At 37.9% G+C, this 23,549-nt stretch overlaps 1 protein-coding gene and 1 long non-coding RNA gene across 2 annotated transcripts; both read left to right on the forward strand.

Moving 5' to 3' along the window:
- The first annotated feature begins 2,309 nt into the window (after positions 1-2,309).
- LOC121050456 lies at positions 2,310-3,039 on the forward strand. Its single transcript, XR_005803028.1, has 3 exons — positions 2,310-2,563; positions 2,803-2,877; positions 2,985-3,039. It is a non-coding gene; the product is annotated as an uncharacterized LOC121050456 (long non-coding RNA).
- Positions 3,040-18,532: 15,493 nt separating this feature from the next.
- LOC112175904 lies at positions 18,533-22,366 on the forward strand. Its single transcript, XM_024313641.2, is given in 3 exon segments — positions 18,533-18,693; positions 19,702-21,271; positions 21,274-22,366. Coding segments are annotated over 2 exon segments (2,007 nt in total). The 5' UTR covers positions 18,533-18,693; positions 19,702-19,959; the 3' UTR covers positions 21,969-22,366.
- Positions 22,367-23,549: the final 1,183 nt, after the last annotated feature.

The raw sequence follows: 23,549 nt of genomic DNA on the forward strand, positions 1-23,549 counted from the left end.
ACATAAATCTCTTATCCAATAAAAAAAAATCAAACACAAGGTATTGAGTTTTAAAAATTAATAAAAATAAAATAACATGAACTATTATGTGATTTTTTTAATTTACTTTTACTTTTTTAGCTGTGCAACAACAAAAAAATTAATCATTTTTTCTTAATGTTTCTCTATTTTCTGTACCTCATGATTAATTATTTAAATACTTTTTTATTTAATTTTATTTGCTAGCTCTGTTTTTTTTCCTTCTTTTTGCAAATATAATGGATAGATTTAGATTTACGTCATAATACAATTTCGTTTGTTCTACCTGACCAATATGCGTTCAATATGCATATCATACATTTTTATCTTAATCATAGTTTTATTTCTTATTATATATATTATATATATATATATATATATATATGAATGCTTTAATGAGTATGTAGTAAAATTGAAAAATGAAAATAGATAGGGAAAATAATAAAGAATGCAATCTAATATTATTGAATTGGAAAGTCTAGAGAAAATAAATATAACAATTTTTTGGTATAATTATTGTCCTTAATAGTCATTTTATAGTAGGTTATATATGTCATTTAATAATTCATAATAGAGTGAGGTCAAGTGAGCAGATTTGGAGGTCCCAATAGAAACTCTCAAAAAACAAACCTTAAGATACTAAAAATATAAATATGGAGTGTAGATTGTAAAATAAGGAGTGAATTTCACTTCAAAACAAAAATTAATTTGTTGCCATATATTCCGTGATGAAAAATATGTAGTGCACAAAGGAGTTCATAAATTATTTAAGAGTTTTTGTCCAAGAACCCACCCATTATTTAATTGTTGCCATATAAAGCCATTGACTAATCCAAGGATCTTCAAAACAATTAATTATGGGTTTTTGTCCATTTACCCTAATTCTAGGGTCATTTATCCCACTTATCCCATTAAGTTTTTTTAATTCCCCCTTACCCATAAAGACTCTAATAAGGTCTTCCCTACTACTCTATTAAGTTTTTTTTTTTTAACTATTTTACCCTCACCTCTTTGTTATATATATATATATACAAATCCTATCCAGAACGAGGCCTTGCTCAAAAATTTCAAAGCGAGGTTAGGGTTTAGGGTCACTTTTCGGTCACATATCCACATCTCAACCGTTCAGTTTTTAGGTACTAATGTATAGATCATCTCTGCAAAATTTCAGCCAAATTGATGGTCTTTAAGGTCTCTAACTCGCTTAAACCAATTGACAAACTGAATCTGTCCAACCTGAAATGTATTAGCTTTAAGGCAGCTATCAATGCCTTAACGACCATCAATTTGGCTGAAATTTTGCAGAGATGATCTATACATTAGTACCTAAAATCTGAACAGTTGAGATGTGGATATGCGACCGAAAAGTGACCTTAAATTCTAACCTCGCTGTGAAATTTCAGAACGAGGCCTCTGGATAGGATTATATATATATATATATATATATATATATATATATATATATATAGAGAGAGAGAGAGAGAATGAGACTTTGCGGGGTTCCTGTCAACGATCGTCGGATTTCTGTCACCGCCCGCCTCCCAACGGACTTCTCTAAAACCTCGCCGGAGGTCCCCAAAAAGGTCGTCGGAGATCTCATAGTTACTAGAAAGATTTATTGGCCCTCAATAAACCTCTATTGCCCCTAATAGACCTTTATTGGGGGGCAGTAAAAGTTTATGAAACCTTGCCGAATGTACCCAAAAAGGTCGCCGGAATGGGAACTAATCTCCTTAAAATTAGACAAATAAAACTTTGATAAAGGAAAAAAAAAAAAAGGATATTACATCAATTCAAAACATTTATTGCCCCACAATAGACCTTCAATAAAGGTCTATTTCCCTTAATAGACCTTTATTGCCCTCTAATATAACCTTTTTTTCTTTTTTCTTTTTTCTTTCCTTCTGAGCCTTCTGCCCCCATTTTATCAAAAGAAAAAAAAATGATTTGGCACCCAAAAAATGCTCTAGGCCACTACAAAAAAGAATTCATTTAGCTTCACCAGTTAGCGTCGGCGTTAGAATGTCGTCGCCATTGATCAAAAATTCGCTACAGCAAATGCTGCGTCGCAAAGAGAAAAATTATTTGCCACGGCATGGCGTCACCGTCGCATAAATGTGCCTTCAATTGCTCCGGCATATTTTTTCCGTCGCTAAATTTCTCTACTTTTAACTACGGTAGAATGTGCCGTCGTGTATTTTCATTTTATACATTTTTTTTTTTACTTTTGGGTGAATATAGGTGCCAAAATTAAACATGTCGGCAAAAACTTTGGGTTCATGAACATTTTTCTTGTTCCTGCTCCCTCCATCTGCTATTTCCCGCTCACTCCATCCAGTCCCGACAACGAAGTCAACCATAGCAATCCTCGAAGTCGACCGTAGCAATCCGCGAAGTCGACATCTGCTAGTTCAGCTCCACCTCCTTCCTATTTTTCTTCCTCCTCCGTTGCTCAGATCCTAAACTCTAATACCCAGAAATCAATCAGATCTGTTCATCTCTCACTTTTTGGACTGCATCTTGTTGATCTCCACTCTCAAAACAGGTCAGAAGCTCAAAGCTCACTTCTTTTCATGTTTTGGGAGCTAATTAATCAAAACCATGATTCGATTTGGCTTGGGTTTACTCCAGGGAAGTGGTCTTTTATTTCAACAAATCAAATGGGATATTTGTTTTTCTGGGCTTTGCGCACTAACAAAAATAGTGTATATTTGATTTGTTAATTAACTTTGGTTTGCATTGGAATATTTGGATATATAATCTAGATGATGCTAATGTTTGTAGAGATTGTTCACTGTTGAAGAATTGGCTTTGTATAATGGGACTGATCAAAGTTTGCCAGTCTTGTTAGGAATTGGGGTACCTTTTTACTTTCTCTCTGTTCATATGTGTATATATATGATTACTAATTATCTGTGAACTTAGCCTTGGTGATTCCTAGAAACTAATTCGTATTTTTTTATCAGGTCGGTTTTTGATCGATGTGGTGAAAGGAAAGTCTCATTACGATGAGGGTGGGGGTTATAATCATTTTTTTGGAAGGTGTGTTCCCTTTTATACATGTGTTGAATTTTGTAAATGCTATTGTTAGACCTCCTGCAGTCTGAACTCTCTTCTTCTTTTTTGTAATCAATTTCATTCATAATGTATAGCAAAGTTCATCTTATGGGGTAAAAATGTTTCAATAGTGCCTTATGGACTGGTTAATTTTGTGTAAACTGAAAAGATCCCCAAGGGGACAAGCTGAAGTACACAAGAAATATATAGCTTCAAAAAATGAAAACAAAAAGTCTAGAATTATGAGATTGATAAGCAGTTCATTTCATATCTAATTGTATCTAGTCATAAACTTGTACCGCATCATATCTAATTATCTTGTTAGTTCAATTTTGTTAGTTTGGAATGAAGAAAGTGATGGAATTGGACTGGTTTGAAATACTTGCTTGCTATATAATTTGTTAGTTTGGAATGAAGAAAGTGATGGAAATGGACTGGTTTGAAATACTTGCTTGATATATTCATCTGACTAGTTAATCAAATGCTTAATCTAAAGATTGTCTGATTATGTATATTCCAAGTTTGAGAACATATTTGTCTTGTCTGGACATTATTCCGCTATGTTAAAAGAAAAACCTTAGATATGACATACTATCTTGATGTATTTGATTTTGATGAAGAGACTAAACCAATATATTCCAACTTGATTTTATGCCTATACTTTGTCTTAATACTACTTTCTTCACGAACCTTTGCATTATTTTTGGCACTTTGGCCAGCAGCTGAAATAGATACCCATGCAATTACCCAACTTAATGTCATTATGCTACTAAATAATCAAACATTTTAATGATTAAGTTGCTTTTAACACAACCCCACACAACCTACCATGCATGCCTATAATTAAAGCGCGCGCGCGCGCGCGCACACACACACACACACACACATATATATATATATATATATATATATATATTCATATAATTCGATTTGGTTTTTCCATACATATGACTTTGCCTGAATTATTCTTTTTGTTTTTGGTTACAGGTTCTTTGCATTATAATCTCGTTGTTCGATCTGTGTCATTTGTCTTCCTCTTATCAGAAGCTCTATCTACTAGTTTTTGATTCCAAGTAAGGCTCCTCTTTTCGTTATATTGTTTTTAATGATAATATTTGGTTGTAAATGTAGTGGAAAGTTATGCCCTTGATCTTTGTCTGTTGCATTTTGTTTTAATTGGTATGTTGGGGTTCTGATATAAAATCTATGACAGGAATTCTATAATTCTTATTATTATTTTTATTACTCAATGTCTTCTCCAAAGTAATGAAGCTCCCTTATCTTGCATGTGTTTTATGACTTTGCATATATATGTGCACATTAGATTGATTAGATGTTAATCTAATATATATATATATATATATATATATATATATTGTATCATGTGTGTTCTCTAATTAAAAATTTAGTTTTGTTTATTTCTTCTTGATGTGATGTTGTTCATTTAATGTAGAGATTTATTGTTAGTATAGTTGGTTTATATTTTCATACTTAGCTATTTGTGTTACTGTATTTCTAGTTGACATAGATATTGATAAGGGAAAAAATGGACAAGTCATGGATTGATTGGCCAGATTGGTGTTCTAAGCCATATCATGCGAAGTTAGAAGATTTCTTGAACTTTGCATATGTCAATAGGGATCCGAGTTCAAGGATTTACTATCCTTGTAGAAAATGTGAAAAGCGAAAATTCTTTGAAAAAGTAATTGTGCGGCAGCATCTTCATGGTAATGAGTTTTGGAAGAAGTATAAGATCTAGGATAAGCATGGTGAGTCCAGGGATGGTGCTGATTCATTGCATAGAGATGAAATGTTTATGGGGTCAGATAATTATATGGAAGAGGATATGGTTAGACTAGTCCAAGAAGCTATAGGAACAGTAAATGTTGTTAGACTACATGATGAGAGTGGTGGAGAAAGTTCAAATCCACTTGTTGGGCCAAACGAGTATATTAAGCAGATCCTAAAGTTGATGAAAGATGCAAACCTTCCATTATATCCTGGTTCTAAGAAACATACAACCTTGTCATTCATTGTCAGACTCCTACAGGTGAAAGTGTTAAATGGTTGGACTGGCAAATCTTTCAAAGACTTGCTTGACATATGTAACGAGTCTATGCCAGAAGGTGTAAACCTACTTAATTCTTATTATCAAGCTCAGAAGTTAACTGAAGATTTAGGGTTCACATATAAAACAGTGGATGCTTGCCATAATAGCTGAATGCTTTTCAGAAATGAAGACATAAATCTTGATCAATGTTTGATATGTAAGGCATCTCGGTGGAAAGAAGATGGTTGCATTTTAGTTTTTGATTTAGGACCTGGGAAACAGAAGGCAGCAAAACAAGCAAGATATTTTCCTTTAAAACCAAGGTTGCAGAGGTTGTTTATGTCCTCTAAAACTGCAACGCTTATGAGATGGCATGCCGAGAAACGAACTGATGATGGTGTGTTTAGGCATCCTGCAGACTCTCTTGCTTGGAAGGATTTTGACAAGAAACATCCAAGTTTCTCCAGAGATATTTGCAATGTAAGGCTTGGGTTGGCCTCAGATGGATTTAATCCATTTTGGACTCTGAATATAGTTCATAGTACTTGGCCTATCATACTAGTTCCGTACAACTTACTTGGCCTGTCATACTAGTTCCGTACAACTTACTGCTAATGACGTTGATGAAGCAACCTTTTATCTATCTATATGTGCTTATTGATGGCCCAAAAGGACCTGGTGATAAGATCAATGTTTACTTGCAGCCACTTATTGAAGAGTTGAAGGAATTGTGGGATGAGGGCATAGAAACTTTTGACTCATCAAGCAATCAAATGTTTCAAATGCATGCTGCCTTACTTTGGACGATTAATGATTTTCCTGCCTATGCTAATCTATCAGGGTGGAGTACAAAAGGTGAATATGCATGCCCTTCTTGCAACTCTGAAACTGCTTCTATATGGTTGCCAAACGGTAAAAAGTTCTCATATGGTAGCGGCCGGCGGTTTTTACCTTATGATCACAAGTATCGGAAGGATCCCAGATCTTTCAATGGCTTACGAGAATATAGACGAGCTCCTACAACATTTTCTGGAGTAGATCTTCTCACCCAGCTTCAATCGAATGGTATCCTTACAGAGTATAGAAGAGAAGATTTGCAAACAAGGCAAATGATGGGGCCAGAGAAACCTGAGAAAGATCATTTGAAGAAAAGGAAGCACAATTGGAAGAAAAAAAGTATATTTTTTTAGCTTCCTTATTGGAAGGATAATCTCATCCGTCACAACCTTTGATAGAAATCTGTATTGTTTCTTAATGCTGCTACATACCCTACCCTTCCTACAGAGGTAAATCTTCTAGCTCTATGATTTCATTTGGTTTATTTTCCTACGACTTTGATACAGATATGTACACATGTTTTTAGAGTTATTGCACTTGATCATTATCCGATGTGGTAAATCAAAGTATGTCAATATGAAAAAGTTGGTGCTAGCTTTTTCTCTGTAGCCAGGACAACATAAGTTCAGCTATTTCTAGAAGGAATATTGTCAGGACCCACCCCGGAATTACCCTCCTAACTCCTAGGTGGACCTGCGGGACCCACTTTTCGAGAAAATTCGACAGAACCTCCCCTAAAAATGTGCAACCCTAAACCTGCTGAAAACACTCCTCAAATACTCTAAATGCTATGCTTGAAGCCACCCTGCTTCCTAGCAACATTCCATAATTTTCCAAGTATAAACATCAAACTCCACAATCTTAACATCTTAAACAAATACAACCCAGCAACTCAATCGTTCAACAATCTCCCAAAATAAACCACTCTTACACACATAATTATACAAATGTATAAATCCACTCTCAACAAATATTCAGAGCAATCTAAGGAACAGACTCGGAATATAAAACAATAAGTAGGTTAATCAATAACCTACTGAGAATGGATGACAAATGTGGTACTAGCCTCCGCTCCTATGCCGGTCCGCAACACTGTGATCTGGGCAATTTAAACCAAAGGGCCCAGGGGGAAAGTACATAAAAACGTTAGAGTGAGTGGACAAAATAAATAAGTATAAATGAAGATAAATTTATACTTTCCCACAAGTTTACAATATAAAGTCTCGATGCATGCAACGTTTATAAAACGTATTTCTTTAAACCCAAAACTCGTACAAACCATTCCAGCCCCGCTGGATAAAATAAATCTGACTAGCCCCGCTAGTCAAATCATATTAAAATATGGGGAAGAACTTTCACCATACGAAAGAAGGGAGCCTTATTGGCTCGGGTCGGAGTGTCCCACACTCTTGAGCATCCCATGCTCTCCTCTACTCACCTACGAACACATAGTAAGTAGGGAGGAGTAATAATAGGCTAGCCAGTAATATAATATATAAATAACGACCCTAGGTATGGCGGTTTAAAAACCGATAAATCCTTAAAGCTTCCCCATGTCCCACATATAAAGAAAATACCGGTACGATTCCCAACCGTACTCTGATTTTCGTAAAAAGCCGTATAAATTAACAGCGTGTCCCACATGCTAAAGAAATAAATAAATCAACAACGAGGCATTCCCAATGCCAAAATCGTAATCAATAAATAATCATAGAGATTTATTTCAAACAAACTCCATTTATAGATAAAGTCTCAAATATAAATTCGAATCCGAGCATAATAACTTTATAACCAAATTCTCAACCGATATAAATCATAATCACTTCATGGAAAAATAATATTTAGAAGTAACTCCATAAGATAAATCATAATTATCTTTATATGCTCGGTAAAAATACGATAATAAAATAAATCAAGCTTTAATAAATAAATGCATGCATCACTTGTTTGAAAACAAAAGTCCACTCACAAAGTACGGCTAAGCTTGCCGTCGATTCAAACCCTCCTCGAGAAAATCCTCCTCACGTCCTGTACAATATAACATTCGTAACTTTAATTTCGGGTTGGAAAACCAAATTGGATTAATTAAAATCAACCCTAATATCAACTTTCATTGCCCAATTTCTCCCAATCTTCTTCAATAATATTATCTCCTTAATATATAGGCTCAAAGGCCAAACCGAGGAAATCCGATGGATGGATTCCTCATAATTCGTTTAATAATTTCACCAATTTTCTTGATCAACCATCAAAATTTATATTCAAATCACTTACAAATCGATTTCCAAGCTTCGATTAATTAACTAGGTGTAAAATGGATCGAATACATGTTCAACAGTCACAATTCCCGGCCAAAACCCTGTCTCACGCGCCACCTACAGTGGCGGTGCGTGGGTTTCACGCGCCGGTGGCCAACCTCCACCTCCGGCCACCAAATTTCAGGTACAACACCTACTCAACACACTGATTCCACTTCATAACTACAACAATTCCAAATAACAACTAAAAACAGTTCAAATCGATTCAAGAACACAAACCCAGAAAAATCAAGAACCCTAATTCGATCCGGCCTCTACACTTCAAATCGTGTTACAAGGCCATAGGGGAAATGATCAGTGGCAAAAACCAAACCTTCGATGAAGAGATGGAGACCGGAGGTGGCCGGAATCGCCGGGAATCGGCAAAAGTCCCAAACTGCAGCCGGAGGAGGTTTTGCTTCGATCCATGGTTTTCCGGCCAAATCGTGGAAAACCAAGGATGCAGGGGTGCTCGGAGGGAGGAGGCGATCCTGGAATGACCGGTGGCACGCCTTGGGGTGGCCGGAATCGCCGGCAATCGGAGGAGGAAGGGAATGGGGCGAACCGGAGGAAGAGAGAGCTCGGGGGGAGGAGAGAGAAGCGGAAGGGTGGGTTTCCGGAAATGGAAACCTACCCTAGGTAACTTTCTATTTTAATCAAAAATGACTGTGAACAGTAACTTTACTATTTCGGCCATAACTCTTGCATACGAAGTCCGATTTTTACGAACCACATATGCACGCGCTCGGTTTAACATCCCCTACAACTTTCGTGAAGAACATTTTCTCAAATTTTGACCCGAATAAAAAGTCAACTTTTAGGGCCACTAAAACATCCAAAAAGGTTCAAAATTGAAAATATTTAAAAATTACCGTCCAACACGAAAGTAAATCGTAATTTCTAGGTTCGGGACGTAACAAATATATGGGATTGAATTTAGACTGAAGGAAGCATATTGATGTGCAGATAATGCACCGGCTGCTATTATCAGTCTTGTTGGTACTAAGGAGTATGACAAATGTGCCAAGGATCTCTTTTACTTTCTTCAGGTAGTTATAGTCATTAGAAGGTTAAGAACACCTATTATTTATGCCTGTCGTATCTAATTTGACCCCATTTTCATGTGAGTAGTTATAGCCAAGGATCTCTAATTGTAGTTGATTGAGATAATTTTGATGAAGAGTTTCTTTTACATATGGTATATTGTACATCTATTTTGATTCAATGAGTGTCTGAACATGATATGGCTAATGGTTGCAATGTTGGGGTGACCCTGAAGCAACTAGAAATTAATTGAATTTTTTTTTTTAAATTTTGCAAAAGACATTTACGGCGTGCAATGCGCGTTGTAAATGAAAATTTACGACGTGCTTTTGAGTACATTTACGACGTGCATTTTGAATGCCGTAAAATTGAAAAATTCAGTTCAATTTTACGATGCGGTCTATAAGGGCTTGTATCCACGCGCCGTAAAAAGTTATTTAGGGCGTTTTTTGAGCACCGTAAATGACCTATTTTCCTGTGGTGAATATTTCCTTTTAGGAAGCTAATGCACGTTTGTGGTAACGTGCACCCTATGTATGCCTCTCTAGGGTAGTACTAAAGGAGGATCTCTGCTATGTCTACGTACATGATATGTCTAATGAGTATGTCTATTTTTATGTATTATTGTGGGTACTATCACTATCTTCTTGTCTGTCTGTATATGGCAGCGGAATGATATGTAACGGCCTATTCTGGCTTAAGATGAATATATTGACACCCGCTCTATGGGTTTGGGTTTGTGTTTGGTTAAAAAAAAAAATAATAATAATGATGCTAGCAGACTCTAAAGGAAAAACAAAAAGATAAAAGAAATAAATAACTTTCTGAGTTAGTTTGTCGACTCGATCGTTACCCTATTTGAAATCAGACGTGCACAGCTTATGGCCATCTTTGTAGCATCATGGAAATGCTTCGTCTCTCATTTGGCTTTCACCATTCTGTTTTTGAAGAGGTTTTGGTGTTATACTTTACTACATCAGCTTCAAATACTGTATAAAATTATCTAGGGTTTAGAATCTTGGCTTTTTGAAGTTACTACAGATTAATTAGCAAGGTAATTGCTTTCAGACTTCAGTTGTCAATATATAAGCAATATATGACTTTTTGGTTTGTACGTTGTGGTTCGAATCGCATAAGTATATGAGAATGGAACTAGAATTAAAGAATATAATTATAATACATATATAATAGGACCTTTTTGTTGGGAGAATGTATTGTTTCTTGGATTTGACTACTTATTTGTTTTGGCACAAAGCGTAGAACAATAAACTTGATGTATATTGCTTACACTAAAGTAGAAAATAGGATTGAAAATGTCCTGAATTGGCCCAGAAATTCCCTCAATCTACTTAGCTAGCTAATCACAATGCATGTTCTATGCATATTACTTCTTTTCGGCTTTTTTTGACTTCTGGTATTCTCTTCTATAATAATGCAATGAAGGATTGGTTTTGAACCATTTGGAATATGTGTACTACTACTCGAAGAATATAGGTATCAAAATTATGGAGCAACCATAGATGGGTCAAATTTAAAGCTAGCATCCTGGTCTACATGCTTTTGGGAAAAGCTGTTTCAGCAGCTGGATTGGCGAGCACGTTCATCTTACCCTAGATTTTCAGTTTTATGCCTTTAATACTTTCCCAGGTTGAACCTTGCCCTACATGGGTTAAAAAGGAATTTTCTTATCTTAATTGCCATGCCACCTGATCAAACCCTACTGCTAATATCACTTTTGCCATCGCTCTAATTGGCAGTAACTTGCACCGTAAAGAAGTCCTTTTATCTCAAGTCGTTTTTGATCTGTTTCCTTGATTATGCAGGATAGCTGTTGCCTATGACCTGTGTCTTTGGTTGAGATAGTTACCGATTCTTTTGTTGCTTGTGATTTATGGTGTATGATGCTCAGTTGCTCACACACGTGTTATATTCACTCTGTTTAACTTTATCACTAACTCAACTTTAATATATGTTTACTGTTAAATTTTAACGACTCTCAATGTCATCACTAACTCAACTTTAATATATTGACTGTTAAATTTTAACGACTCTCAATGTATGTAAGATAAATATTGAACTAACTCTATTATTACACATGAATTGTTGAAGATTGAGAATGAGTAACTTGACAAAAAAAAAGATTGAGAATGAGTACAAGTATAAGAGAGCTAGAAGTTGCAGAAAACCAAGGGACGTGGCAAACCCTACCCCATCAGTAAGCTTAAATAGCTAGAACCTTTCATGGAGAATCAAAAGTCGTAAAAAGGATGATTGTGGAGGCAGACAAGCCCCACTATTGCATGCCTCTCCCACCCTGCTTTTTTCATTGAGCCCCTCTTTCCACTTTGCCTCCGTACACTCCTGGCCTCATTTGGCTGTTGCTCATGCTCTTCTCGATCCCTGTCAAATGCTCCACCTTCCTAAATTCGTTTCTTTTTCTTTTTCATGCATGGTCGAACTTCCTTCTAGTTGTGCCTAGCTATATGTAATTGTAACTCTTTATTCTGAGTTTGAACTCGGAACACTTGCCTGAATCGCTCTTTTTCTCGAGTTAGGGCAATATTTCAGAAAATTAAATAACCATTTTACCTAAATTCATCATAAAGTACGTACATAGTGTCTTTTTGAAATAATTCAAACACCTAACGTGTGTCTAAAAAAATGTTTGATCGTGTACAAACTCGATCAAAGTTGATATGCAAATCAAAATGTAGCCGGCTTGATCAAGATAGAAAATTGATATTGGTCGGGATAGATAGAAGAGATATCGACCTACATCTCTGCCATTGCTAACTATATATATGTGAACAAATTGTTATTCATCGTCAAAATACGAACAAAATTCTCCATCTAACTTATATTAGATGATGCGAAACATATGTGGCGATATCAAATATTTTCACATCATGTGGTGATATCACGAAAATGGCCATGCAGTGATGCAGAACATTATTACTCTTTGAATTAACGGAAAATGATTGTGTTCTTTTCTTTAACCTTTGCTACGTATGAAGTATGAACCATGAGAGCGATTTTTTGAAGCTAAGAAGATCTTGTGGGACCATGTATGCACGGAGGTCAATGAGAAGTTATCCTTTCCCTAAAAATCTAAAATGATCCGCGAGCCAACCCAGCAATGCAGTCAAAATTCATAAGTTCACTTTCACTGTTTTCGCATGCATGATTGGCTCGTGCATCTCACGTGCCACCTTACAGAGGGCCGAATCTGACAAAAGCATATTCTTCGTTGTAACAAAGCACCTCGATGCATCCACCAATATATAATTATATATGTATATAAAAGATATGCATTTTGAAGCTATGGATCGAATATGAATCATGAATGATGTAACACACTTATTTTTTGGTACGAAGTTACTAAGTCTACTCTGGACGACGTCTTTTTCCTCTTTTTAGCTCATTTGTTGTAAAGAGTTGTCTATGTACAATTAATGACTTAATTAGCTAGTTTTTTTTTTTTTTTTCCAACCCCTCCCCTCCCCTCCCCTCTCCTCTCCTCTTTATCTTTGACCGAGCTCGAATACATGATATTCCAAATGATAAGTCATTGTCTTACCACCTCACCAAACACACATTTAATTAACTAATTATTGAATTGCTTCTAAATCGTATTACCAATCGAGTGATTGTGTGTCTCATCATATATATGTCAAAATTTTCTAAATAGTTTATTTTATATTCAACAAATCAAATAGTTTTGGGGTAGGGTTAAAGACACTTACTCCTACACTGAATTTGTAAGAAATGGGTATAGATGGAAGTAATAAAGTTATAGGAAGAAATTTGCTAGAGTTAGCCATTGTCGCCATTACTAGAATGGCCGCAATAAGGCTTTTTTTCTCTAAAGGTTTGCAAAGGAGGCAGATTATTTTCAATCACAACAAAACTCTCACCCTTTAGTGATAAAAGATTAGTGATTTTCTTCCATTTCATACATGAAAAAACAGCGCACCGGTGTTGGTAAATGGTGTGGTTGTATCTCACTGACAAAGGGTGTGGCGCTAATCATTCAGGTTATCGGGTATGTGGACTAGTCTTGATGTCCTTCGTAACATCATCACGACGAGACACACATAGTCAATTTCATCAGCGATTGCCAGTGCAAGACAAATAATGACAAGGCATCTCTTTGCCTCATGACCCTCGCTGATTTCTTGAGATGTTAGCACTTAGGTATTCGAACCATGTTGGTATTCATCAGAGTTCAATTTGTGATTTGTGTTCAGAATCTATATATAACATATTTAAACCAACCTGCTAGATATATTGACGATGCTTTTTTCTTTTATTTTTTGTGAAAATTATATGCTAAAGTCGAAACAAACATACAGGTAAGGGAGGTTAGTTATGACAGGTAAAAAGTAATTCACACATCCGACCAATCCCCATCAAGGGTCGGTGCGGTGCTACATCTTTCAGCACTTTCCCGGACCACCTATGAGAAGAGACCTATTCCGGCGGTGCATAGCTCAACTTGCAATTCTTACGTGTCGAGTGTCGACACAATAACATATTCGAATTAATTTTTTGCAAGGTTCTAAAAATCGCTAGGCGCTAGTCGGGCGGTGGTTAGGGGACTAGCGCCCAGGCGCCTAGGCGGGTGCCTAGGCGGTTTTTATTTTTTTAATTTTAATTTTATTTTATATCATATAATTATATAAATAAGAATAATATTGATACTCAAAATAATATTGATACTCAAAATAGTTGAGATACACTAAAAAAATTGGCACATATTGACACAAACTGTGATAAAATCTATGCCATATTCATCACCCCACCTTTGACTTAGTCAAGTACTCTCATCGATGGTGCAAAACGTCCGTAGTGGTAGTGGTGGCATGAAATATGATTTGTAACTATTGCATCTGACATCTATGGAATTAAATATTTTTTTTTTCACCATTTCGCAAATCGTGCCTCTCTCTCTCTCTCTCACACACACACACACACCCCAAGCGTCTGGATCTTCTTCTTCTTCTTCTTCTTAACACCCAGATCCCCTTTCTCTCTCTCTCTCTCTCTCTCACCAAGTGTCTGAATCTTCTTCTTCTTAAAACCCAGATCCCCTTTCTAATTTCTTCAACGCAAAGGAGTGGCATCTCAGCATCTTTCACTTATGAAGGAAAAATCTCAGCTTCTTTTAAATTTTATTGAAGCTTGGATCTTGGATCAAAAATCTTGATTCTTGAATTTCAATTTCTTTTGTTTCTCAATCCTCTGCATATATGGCTTCTTTCTCAAAAGCAGCAACATGAATGATGCATTCTCTCTCATGTTTGGTATAGAATTGTGTATATCTCTGTGTTCTTAATTTCCATGTCTCTCATGTGTGACGCAAAATGAAGTGAAGAACGTCCGCCTAGGCCGCCCAGGACGACTAATCACCCGCCCAGGCCGACTAATCGGCCGCCCAAAATCCAGGCCGCCCACCTCACCGAGTTGATGTTACTCGCGGCGGTCACCCGCCGCCCAACGCCTAGGCGCCGCCTAATCGGTCTGGGCGGCCGAGTTTTAGAACACTGATTTTTTGGCCTTTTTTGAACGGTTGAAAATCTGGCCAAAAAAAAAAAAAAAAAAAAGGAAAAAAGTGAGTCATGATCTTGTCCCAGACTCCTAGCAGAGCCACCGCCACTCTTTTTCCTGAGCCTCCCCGTTTTGGAGTTAAATATCAAGGGATTTCCGTTACGTGGATGGTTTTCAACTTTTGCTCCGAAAACGACGTCGCTCGCGTGCCCTTTCCGAACGCGCTGGCCGAGCGCGTGGTTGAGGGAGTTCTCCGTGTCCGGGCTAACCGCCGCGGCCCTCTGAAACTCTTTAATAAAACAGCGAGCGAATTCGGTCCGCGGTTTATCAAGGGTCTCATCATCCAATGATTCCAATCCACCCCTCGCATGGGGCCCACCCGGATTGGGGGAAGGGGGAGCACAAAGAGCGGTGACGAGCCGCTGCCGAAGAAGAAAAATAAAAATCAGAGGGAAAAGAAAGAAAAAAAAAAAGGATATTAACAAATAATAATGACGCCAGGGAGGAGTCCAAACAGCTCTCGATGTCGTATCGCCACGCGGGGTTGCATCGGAAGTCGCGAACAAGCGTGACCGCTCGAAGGAAGCGTCTTCGGCATCGTGCGGCGGCGGTTAAACAAGTTTAACGCACATGTACGCATTCATTCCAACCCATCTGACCAACCCGTCAGGTTTACCTTGGGTTTAGAGCTAACCAGGGTTAATCACCTTGCGAATGGGCTGATCCTAGTATTACCTGTCTTCCCCTTCCCCTTCAATAGAGCCAAACCCTAACTTATCTCCAGATAAGGTTGCCCCAAGTCAAGAGTTAATAGTGACCCTAGTTATAGCTCGACCCATTTCTCGAGGTCATGTGATTGTTTTTTTTTTTTTATCAAATAAACAACTCAAAATGCTACGACTAGTTTTTCGTGAGTCGAACTCACATCCTCCTATTTACGAAGATGAGATTATAGACCAAATGGTACTGAGCATTAGGGCATATAATCACAAATTCACGTATCAAGATACTATTAATCTAAATTATTTGATAATATTACGTGATATTCTTAAAATCACAATATTATTATTCGTAGAATCCAAATATCAAAATTTGAAGGTTGCTAATGATGTCTTTTTTCTTTGTTGCTATACGCCTATATTAGAGAGGAATCAAATATTTGAACTAGTCAACTCTTAAATCAAACGTTCTTCTTTCCTTAACACATGTGCGTCGTACGAATACAACGTTATTTACTGGTTAGTGTTATAAAGGTTTGTGGGTAACTCCTACTTTGAATATAAAAAGATTATGTGAACAAAGAAACTAAATTAATATAGATCCCCTCTCTTTAAATTTTCATTGCAAGCATGTATATCAAATTCACCCACTATTTTCATAGAAGATGTTAATAAATTAATAATCTATAAATCAACAATAACACCCACTCCATGGGAACCTTCATTTACAATAACAAGGATTGAAATGTGAACATAAAACTTTCACTTTTTCTAACATATAATTCTACCTCTCTATTCCACAATTTTAGTTATTTTATTTTAACTTGCTTTCAATCTATCATGAACTTGTGATGTACATACTCCGCACTCATATACGATTGTCTCATAAAAAAAAAAAACTCAAATACGATTGCACAAGACCTTGACTTTGTAGTAAATGAGAGGACAAGAACATTAACTTGACTCTTTGGACTAACCAAAATACACATGTAGTGATGTAGATGGTGTGAACACAATTATTTCACACATCACTCAATAAAGACCATATGTTTTTATCTCATTTATGCATTCCTCAATGATGTTGTGCTTATCCGTTGAAAGTATCAATTTAATTTATTAAATTTATTATCTTGCTGAAGCTCTTAAAATTTCTATAGTAAACGGAATACAAAACTCAAAATATCGTTTTGAGCATAACTTCTTGTTATTTTATTTTCAGATGTAGTTTCTACATCTATAAGTTGTAATATTTCTTAGTATTATTATCAATAAAGTGGCTGACTATTACTCCAAAAACAAAAACAAAAAACAAAAAAAAAGGTACGTGGGAGCATTGCTCCCACAATGCTCCAACCCCTTAGAATTTGGACTTCGTTATTCTTGCCCGAATTTTCACTTCACACACAATTCACTCAAAGGAAATGCGTTGTGATCACCGACTTAAGTGATGAATAAAACTAAAGAATGCCGATACAAGGGGCGGATGCACATAGAGCCCAGCTTAGGCACTTGCCTAGACTGGATTTTTGAGTTTACATAGATTTGGTATAGGCAAGCTATGTGAAAATGACAGAAATAGGGCAAAAATGGCAATAATATGGCAGAAATAGGGCAGGAATATGGTAAAATAGGCAAGCTTGGTACTGAATATATCCTTAATATATAGGTTTGGCATAGGCAAGATATATATATATATATATATATATATATATGTGAAAATGGCATAAATAAGGCAAAAGGGGGCAAAATAGGCAAGCTTCGTAGGATATATTGACCTACTAAATATATCATTCCTATTTACTTTGAGTCTTGCCTTACCTGAGAAACATTTCTAGATCTGTTCCTGGCCGATACTGTACGTAATAGACTTGTCGTGTACATGGGAGCATTACTCCTAGCCTTTAGAGTTTGGACGTTTGTCATTCTTTTCCGGATTTTCACTTCACATGCAGTTCATTTGCACGACACGTGTTATGATCAATAACTTAAGTGATTAATAAAGCCACAGAATGCCGACATTGTACGTAACAGATTTGTGTTGTGTACATGGGAGCATTACTCCTAACCTTTAAAGTTAGATTTTTGTCATTCTTTCCCAGATTTTAATCTTACATGCAATTCATTTTCACGACACACGTTATGATCAATAACTTAAGTGTTTAATAAAGCCACATAATAGCGTAACAGACTTGTCGTGTACATGTGAGCATTTTTTCCTGGATTTTCATCTCACATGCAATTCATTTTCACGATATGCCTTATGAGTAGTGATTTCAAGTGACTAATAAAGCCAAAACACCGATATTGAGCATAACAAACTTGTCATGTACATAGGAGCATCACTCCTAACCATTAGAGTTTAAACCTCATCATTCTCTCCCTGATTTTCACTTCACATGCAATTCACTTGCAATCTTGCATGACACGCGGTATAATCAGTAACATAGGTAATTGATAAAGCCAAATAATACCGACATTGTACGTAACAAACTTGTAGTGTACATCGTGTTTTCGGCCGAATTTAAGTCATCTCTATATGCTTCCTTCTTTAAACTCGCAATCTTACAGTTTAAATCTAAAACACTAAATAGATCTTACATAATGCATTCGATATGAATAGTGTAAACGGAAGATTTGAAGGACAAAAAAGGATAAAATACATAATCGGAAGATGATGAAATTGTTGAATGAAACAGAAATGGAAGATTATATTTCTCGTTGTGACATAAATGGAAGATTATCATAAATTTCGATGACATAAATGGAAGATTTTGGTGGAAAAAGAGAAAAGAAACTGAAAAAAGAAGAAGAAGTTATATAGCAATTAATGTAGGAAAGAATGGGAACCATTGATTAGCATGATTGTGTGTATTTCTGACAAGCAGGTAACCCTGGTTAACACAGTTTTTCCACGTGCGCTCCCCCAAACCCTTTCTTTTCTTAATAACACGCGCACCCTCTCTTCCTCTTCGCTTCGTCATTTCCGCATCTCCCTCTCAGGGTCTCTCTCTCTCTCTCTTTCTCCTCGCCGTCTCGTCCACTCTCTCTCTCTCTCTGCAGCCGGCGCCTCCTAAAACCCTAGCTCCCACCGCCCAACCCATCGACCCCGAATCCAAATCCGGAGGTAAATTTCGAACCTTTTCTTGCGTCAATTGCCGAATCGTATTGCCTTTTTCGGCTCCCTGTTGTTGAGCTCTTTCTCTCCGTTTGTGTTCAATTTCAAGTGTAATTCAGCCTCCCTTTGATTGAAAACAAGTCTGCTTTTTGTTCGGTTTCAATTGTTTTTATCGAAAAAGATGTGGTTTTTGGGTTGTAATTTAGCTGCTTCCAGTGAGCAGATTTCGGCATGAAAGCGTTGTCAACTATGAATTCTCGCCAGCTAAATAGAGCAGAGCATAGCGTAGCTCACCTTCTCTTGATTTTAGCTTCGCTTTGTGTGGTTGTTTTTCGCATCTGAGCGCTCTCAAGTTCTTGGTCTAGATTTGTCTGTGAGTATTGCATTTGTGTGGTTTATGATTTGTTTCACAGTGTTTCTCAGCCTTTCAAGTGTCCTGTTATGATTAGATTTGTGTTGAATTTGAGATTGTGTGTACTGTGTTTATTTGACTATCTTATCTATATATCAGTTAGTTTCTTTCTTCTGATTTTTCGGTGCAACTATTCTGTGTGCCTGATTATTGAAAAGAATATGTTTGAAGAGTCTGAATTCTTTTGGATTTTCATGTGTTTAAATCTATTCGGGGAGCATTTTGAACTTGAAATCCCTTTTAGTTCCGTACCCGAAATCCGTTGGTTCGCACTGTTGTGTTCTGGTTATTTTCTTTGGTGAATTGTTTGGTTTTGGATTTCATGTATTTGAATCTATAGAGGGAGCATTTAGAATTTCTCAAATCCCTTTAATTTCATACCCAGATTTTTTTTTGGTTTGCGCTACTGTTTTCTCCTTTACTCTTTGCTAGAAATGGTTTATTAGCATTTGTTTTGAACTCTATATGTTCTTTTTGACAAATGAATTGGGTTTTATCCTTGTGGAAACAATTATGTTCTTTCCTTTTATGGATTCTTTTCCTTTGTGGGTAGTTTTGTTATATGATAATTCCTCAGTCTAACATTTCAATTTGTTCTGAAGCAGGATGCTCGATTTCCATAAGGATGTTGTAAGGGAATCTGGTTTTCTGAGATATATGTATTGCAGCAACTGATTACTGAAAGTCTGGTTTAAAGCTCCGTTTAAAATGGATCGCCGCGATACATCAGGATTTGTTAGTGGGGGTGGGATGTACTTTTTCAGAGACATCTGACCCTAATTTGTATATAAATTTGTTTAGCTCAGAAGTCGTTGCAATTTGATTAGTCTCGTGTATAATATTATTCCAGTAGCTGTTACTTAATGGACAATAGGCCTCAGAACCTGGGCTTTGCTGCTAATTACTCAAATATTTTCAAGATCTTGGGCAATTCAATGCCAGTTCGCAGAGCTGGAGGTGACTATTGCACAGATACCATCTTACGGCTTAATTCCCCTGGTTCTTCGATCAGTTACATGTCAAGCCCGAAAGGAACCAAACGGAAGTGGAGTGTGATTGATGCATCCTTGAACCAACATGTTCGCTCTTCACTGTCTCTTGGGCTTGGCCATTCACCAAGTTCTTCAGACAGCAAGGGGAGTTCAGCAACAGTTTGCACTACAATGTCTTCGGCCAAAGAAACTGATGAGGAGTCCTCAATGGATCTTGAACTGGACTTTTCTCTGCATCTTGGAAATGAAAAGGTACCTAGCCTGAAGAAACCTGCTACTTCAAACCTGACCGCACCAGACCTCCAGCCTAAGGTTGACTTGGAGTTAAGTCTCTCAACTGTGCTCTCTGAATCTGGAATCACTTCTGTGGATCGTAGTTCTACTTCTGTTCTTTCAGGCATGGAGATGCCACCAGCGATTGGCGGGGCCCAAAATGCAGATGAAGTATCCACTTCATGCCACTGGAAGCCAGGGGTTGCCGTTAAGCCATTCCAGGCTTCACTGAATCCAGGGGCTCATTTCCTTTTCAAACCAGTTCCAAATAAACTTGATTCCATTCCTACTGTTCCAGATATCTCATCAAGCATATTGACCACACCAAATAGCTCAGTCACATGTGCTTCTGCAATCACACACAGACAACAGCCACATCATCGCAGCTCCAATTCAAAGACGTGTCAGGTTGAGGGATGTGGAAAGGGTGCCAGAGGTGCTTCAGGCCGCTGCATATCTCATGGTGGTGGTAGGAGGTGTCAGAGAGCTGGCTGCCACAAAGGTGCTGAGGGCCGCACAGTGTATTGTAAGGCTCATGGTGGTGGCCGGCGATGTGAATTCCTGGGGTGCACCAAGAGTGCAGAAGGACGCACGGATTTTTGTATTGCCCATGGTGGTGGTCGGAGATGCAGTCATGATGGTTGCACAAGAGCTGCCAGAGGCAAATCAGGATTGTGCATCCGTCATGGTGGCGGCAAGAGATGTCAAAGAGAAAATTGCACCAAAAGTGCCGAGGGACTCTCAGGCCTTTGCATCTCACATGGAGGTGGTCGCAGATGCCAGGCTATAGGATGCACAAAAGGGGCACAAGGGAGCACAATGTTCTGCAAGGCTCATGGTGGAGGGAAACGATGCACTGCTCCAGGTTGCACCAAGGGAGCTGAAGGGAGCACGCCCTATTGCAAGGGCCATGGGGAGGGAAGAGGTGTGCGTTCCAAGGTGGTGGGCATTGTACAAAGAGTGTGCATGGAGGTACCAATTTCTGTGTGGCACATGGGGGTGGCAAGCGATGTGCCATGCCTGAGTGTACAAAGAGTGCAAGGGGACGGACTGACTACTGTGTCCGACATGGTGGAGGCAAAAGATGCAAGTTTGAAGGGTGTGGCAAGAGTGCACAAGGCAGTACTGACTTCTGCAAGGCACATGGTGGAGGAAAGAGATGCTCTTGGGGCCATCCTGGGTCTGTTTATGGGCGCCAAGCTGTGGGTCCTTGCAACTCATTTGCAAGGGGGAAGACAGGTCTTTGTGCACTCCATAGTGGTCTGGTTCAGGATAAGAGGGTCCATGGAGGTGTTACCCTGGGGCCTATAGTTCAGGAACCTAAACTTGGAAAGTTGGAAAAGGTGAAAGAAGTTGATGAAATGAATGTTGATGAAGCCATGACTATTGGGAGCATAGCTACTACAGTAAGCAGAAGCTGCTCTGATCTGAAGCATGGTGGTAGCTCCGTTGGTCAACCTTCAGTCATTGTTCCAGAAGGCCGTGTCCACGGGGGAAGTCTGATGGCGCTGCTTGCAGGTGGTTCAGATACTGCCAACACAAACATCATGGGAAGTGATTCATCTGTGCCAGTGAAGTCTTACTCGATGCCCAAGAACTGGATGTAAGGCTATTTCTCAACTTTGTTATTTGGTTCGGTCTCAGTAGTTGGCAGAGTTTCTCTGCAGGTCTGTCTGTCTTGTGTCCTTTGCTTCTTAGCTTGTTTAGTCAATAGTGGGTTTGATATATATAGCAATAGAAGTTCTCATTCATTGGTTCGAATGGAGGGAACCCTCAAGTGCCTAAAAGACCTTAGTGTAACAGTATGGTGGTATATCAAGGTTAGGGGCATAGTTAGCATTTGGAGTCTGGTCTTTGGTGTTCTTTCCTGTAAATATTTATAAAATGTCCAGCAGTTATGTTGTGCATACAGGTTTATACCACCTGTGTATGGTCGGTCAGTTTGTCGGACATTCTGGTGCAATAAATAAAGCCTTTACTGAGATCACATATATTCTATCATCTCTGTTTGATTTCTTCTTCAACTTGCGTCGGCATTTTCTTATCATCTGAATGGATCGTCTCTGCAAATTTGGTTAGTATTCAGTTTGGAAATAAAGTTAATTCATGGCTGATGAACTCTCAGCCCTCTGCATTGTTTCTTCGGGAGGTTTATTATTTTATTTTTATAAAGTTTCTCTGTGATGCTAACCTCTATGGAAAATGCTTGAGACACCAAAATTATTTATCAAATTTTATATACCAAATGATGTGGCATTTGATGTGTCATCTACATATACCTACATATTTCCAACATGCATTTTAATTAATAATTAATATACTAAATGAGAATAAATAAAGTAGAATATTAAAACGATATTGTTTGTTGTAGAATATTAAAACGATATTGTTTGTTCTTCCATCATATCCTTCTTCTTCTTTGTTGGGTGTCACGGGCCTACTCTGCGATGTGCAAAGAGGACCGCGCGGCACTTGCAAGTAAGCAAGTCAGCCAAATGAGTACCTTGCAAGGAACAATGAAAACCACACGATATTAAAAATGTGTCAGCGGCAAGCAAGAACACAATTGAATAAATGTTTGGCAACCACGAAGAACAAATGAATAATCGAAAGGAAAGATCAAAGCGCAGTCTCATGGGACACAGATGATTGAATAATTATTCTTTTATTGATGGTAAGACGGTAAGGGAGGCAAAAGTACATGTGCTTACCTATACTAGTTCCGTAGTCCCAACTATGTCGACTAGGAACCCCTCTTTAAAGAGCATATCGGACTTATATGAACATGGCAGGAGGAAACATGAAAAAGGCCGAGGAGACTAAATGCTAAATAAAATAAATTACATAATTTGTAAATTACCAAAACATCCCTAGCACAAAAGCAAACCAACTAAATGCTTGACTGATGACCCTGGACAAGGTTCTTGCAGCATTACAAGTGCGGCCCCTAACATCCTCCCCCACTTAAGCTGTTAGCGCTCTCGACGACGGCTTTGGTCTTGAAGTCTTCAATCTTCTGCTGGAACTTCTTCTTCAGAGCTTCAGCGTTCTCCCAACTGGTTTCTTCATCTCCAAGACCCTTCCACTTGACCAAGAACTACTGGCATGGGCGCTTTGACACTCTGATCACTTTCTCTGCTAGGATCTCCTCCACTTCTTTCGGCTTGGGTGGTCTGATGTCGACGTGC

Source organism: Rosa chinensis, chromosome 7 (assembly GCF_002994745.2).
Source record: "Rosa chinensis cultivar Old Blush chromosome 7, RchiOBHm-V2, whole genome shotgun sequence".
Classification (NCBI taxonomy): domain Eukaryota; kingdom Viridiplantae; phylum Streptophyta; class Magnoliopsida; order Rosales; family Rosaceae; genus Rosa; species Rosa chinensis.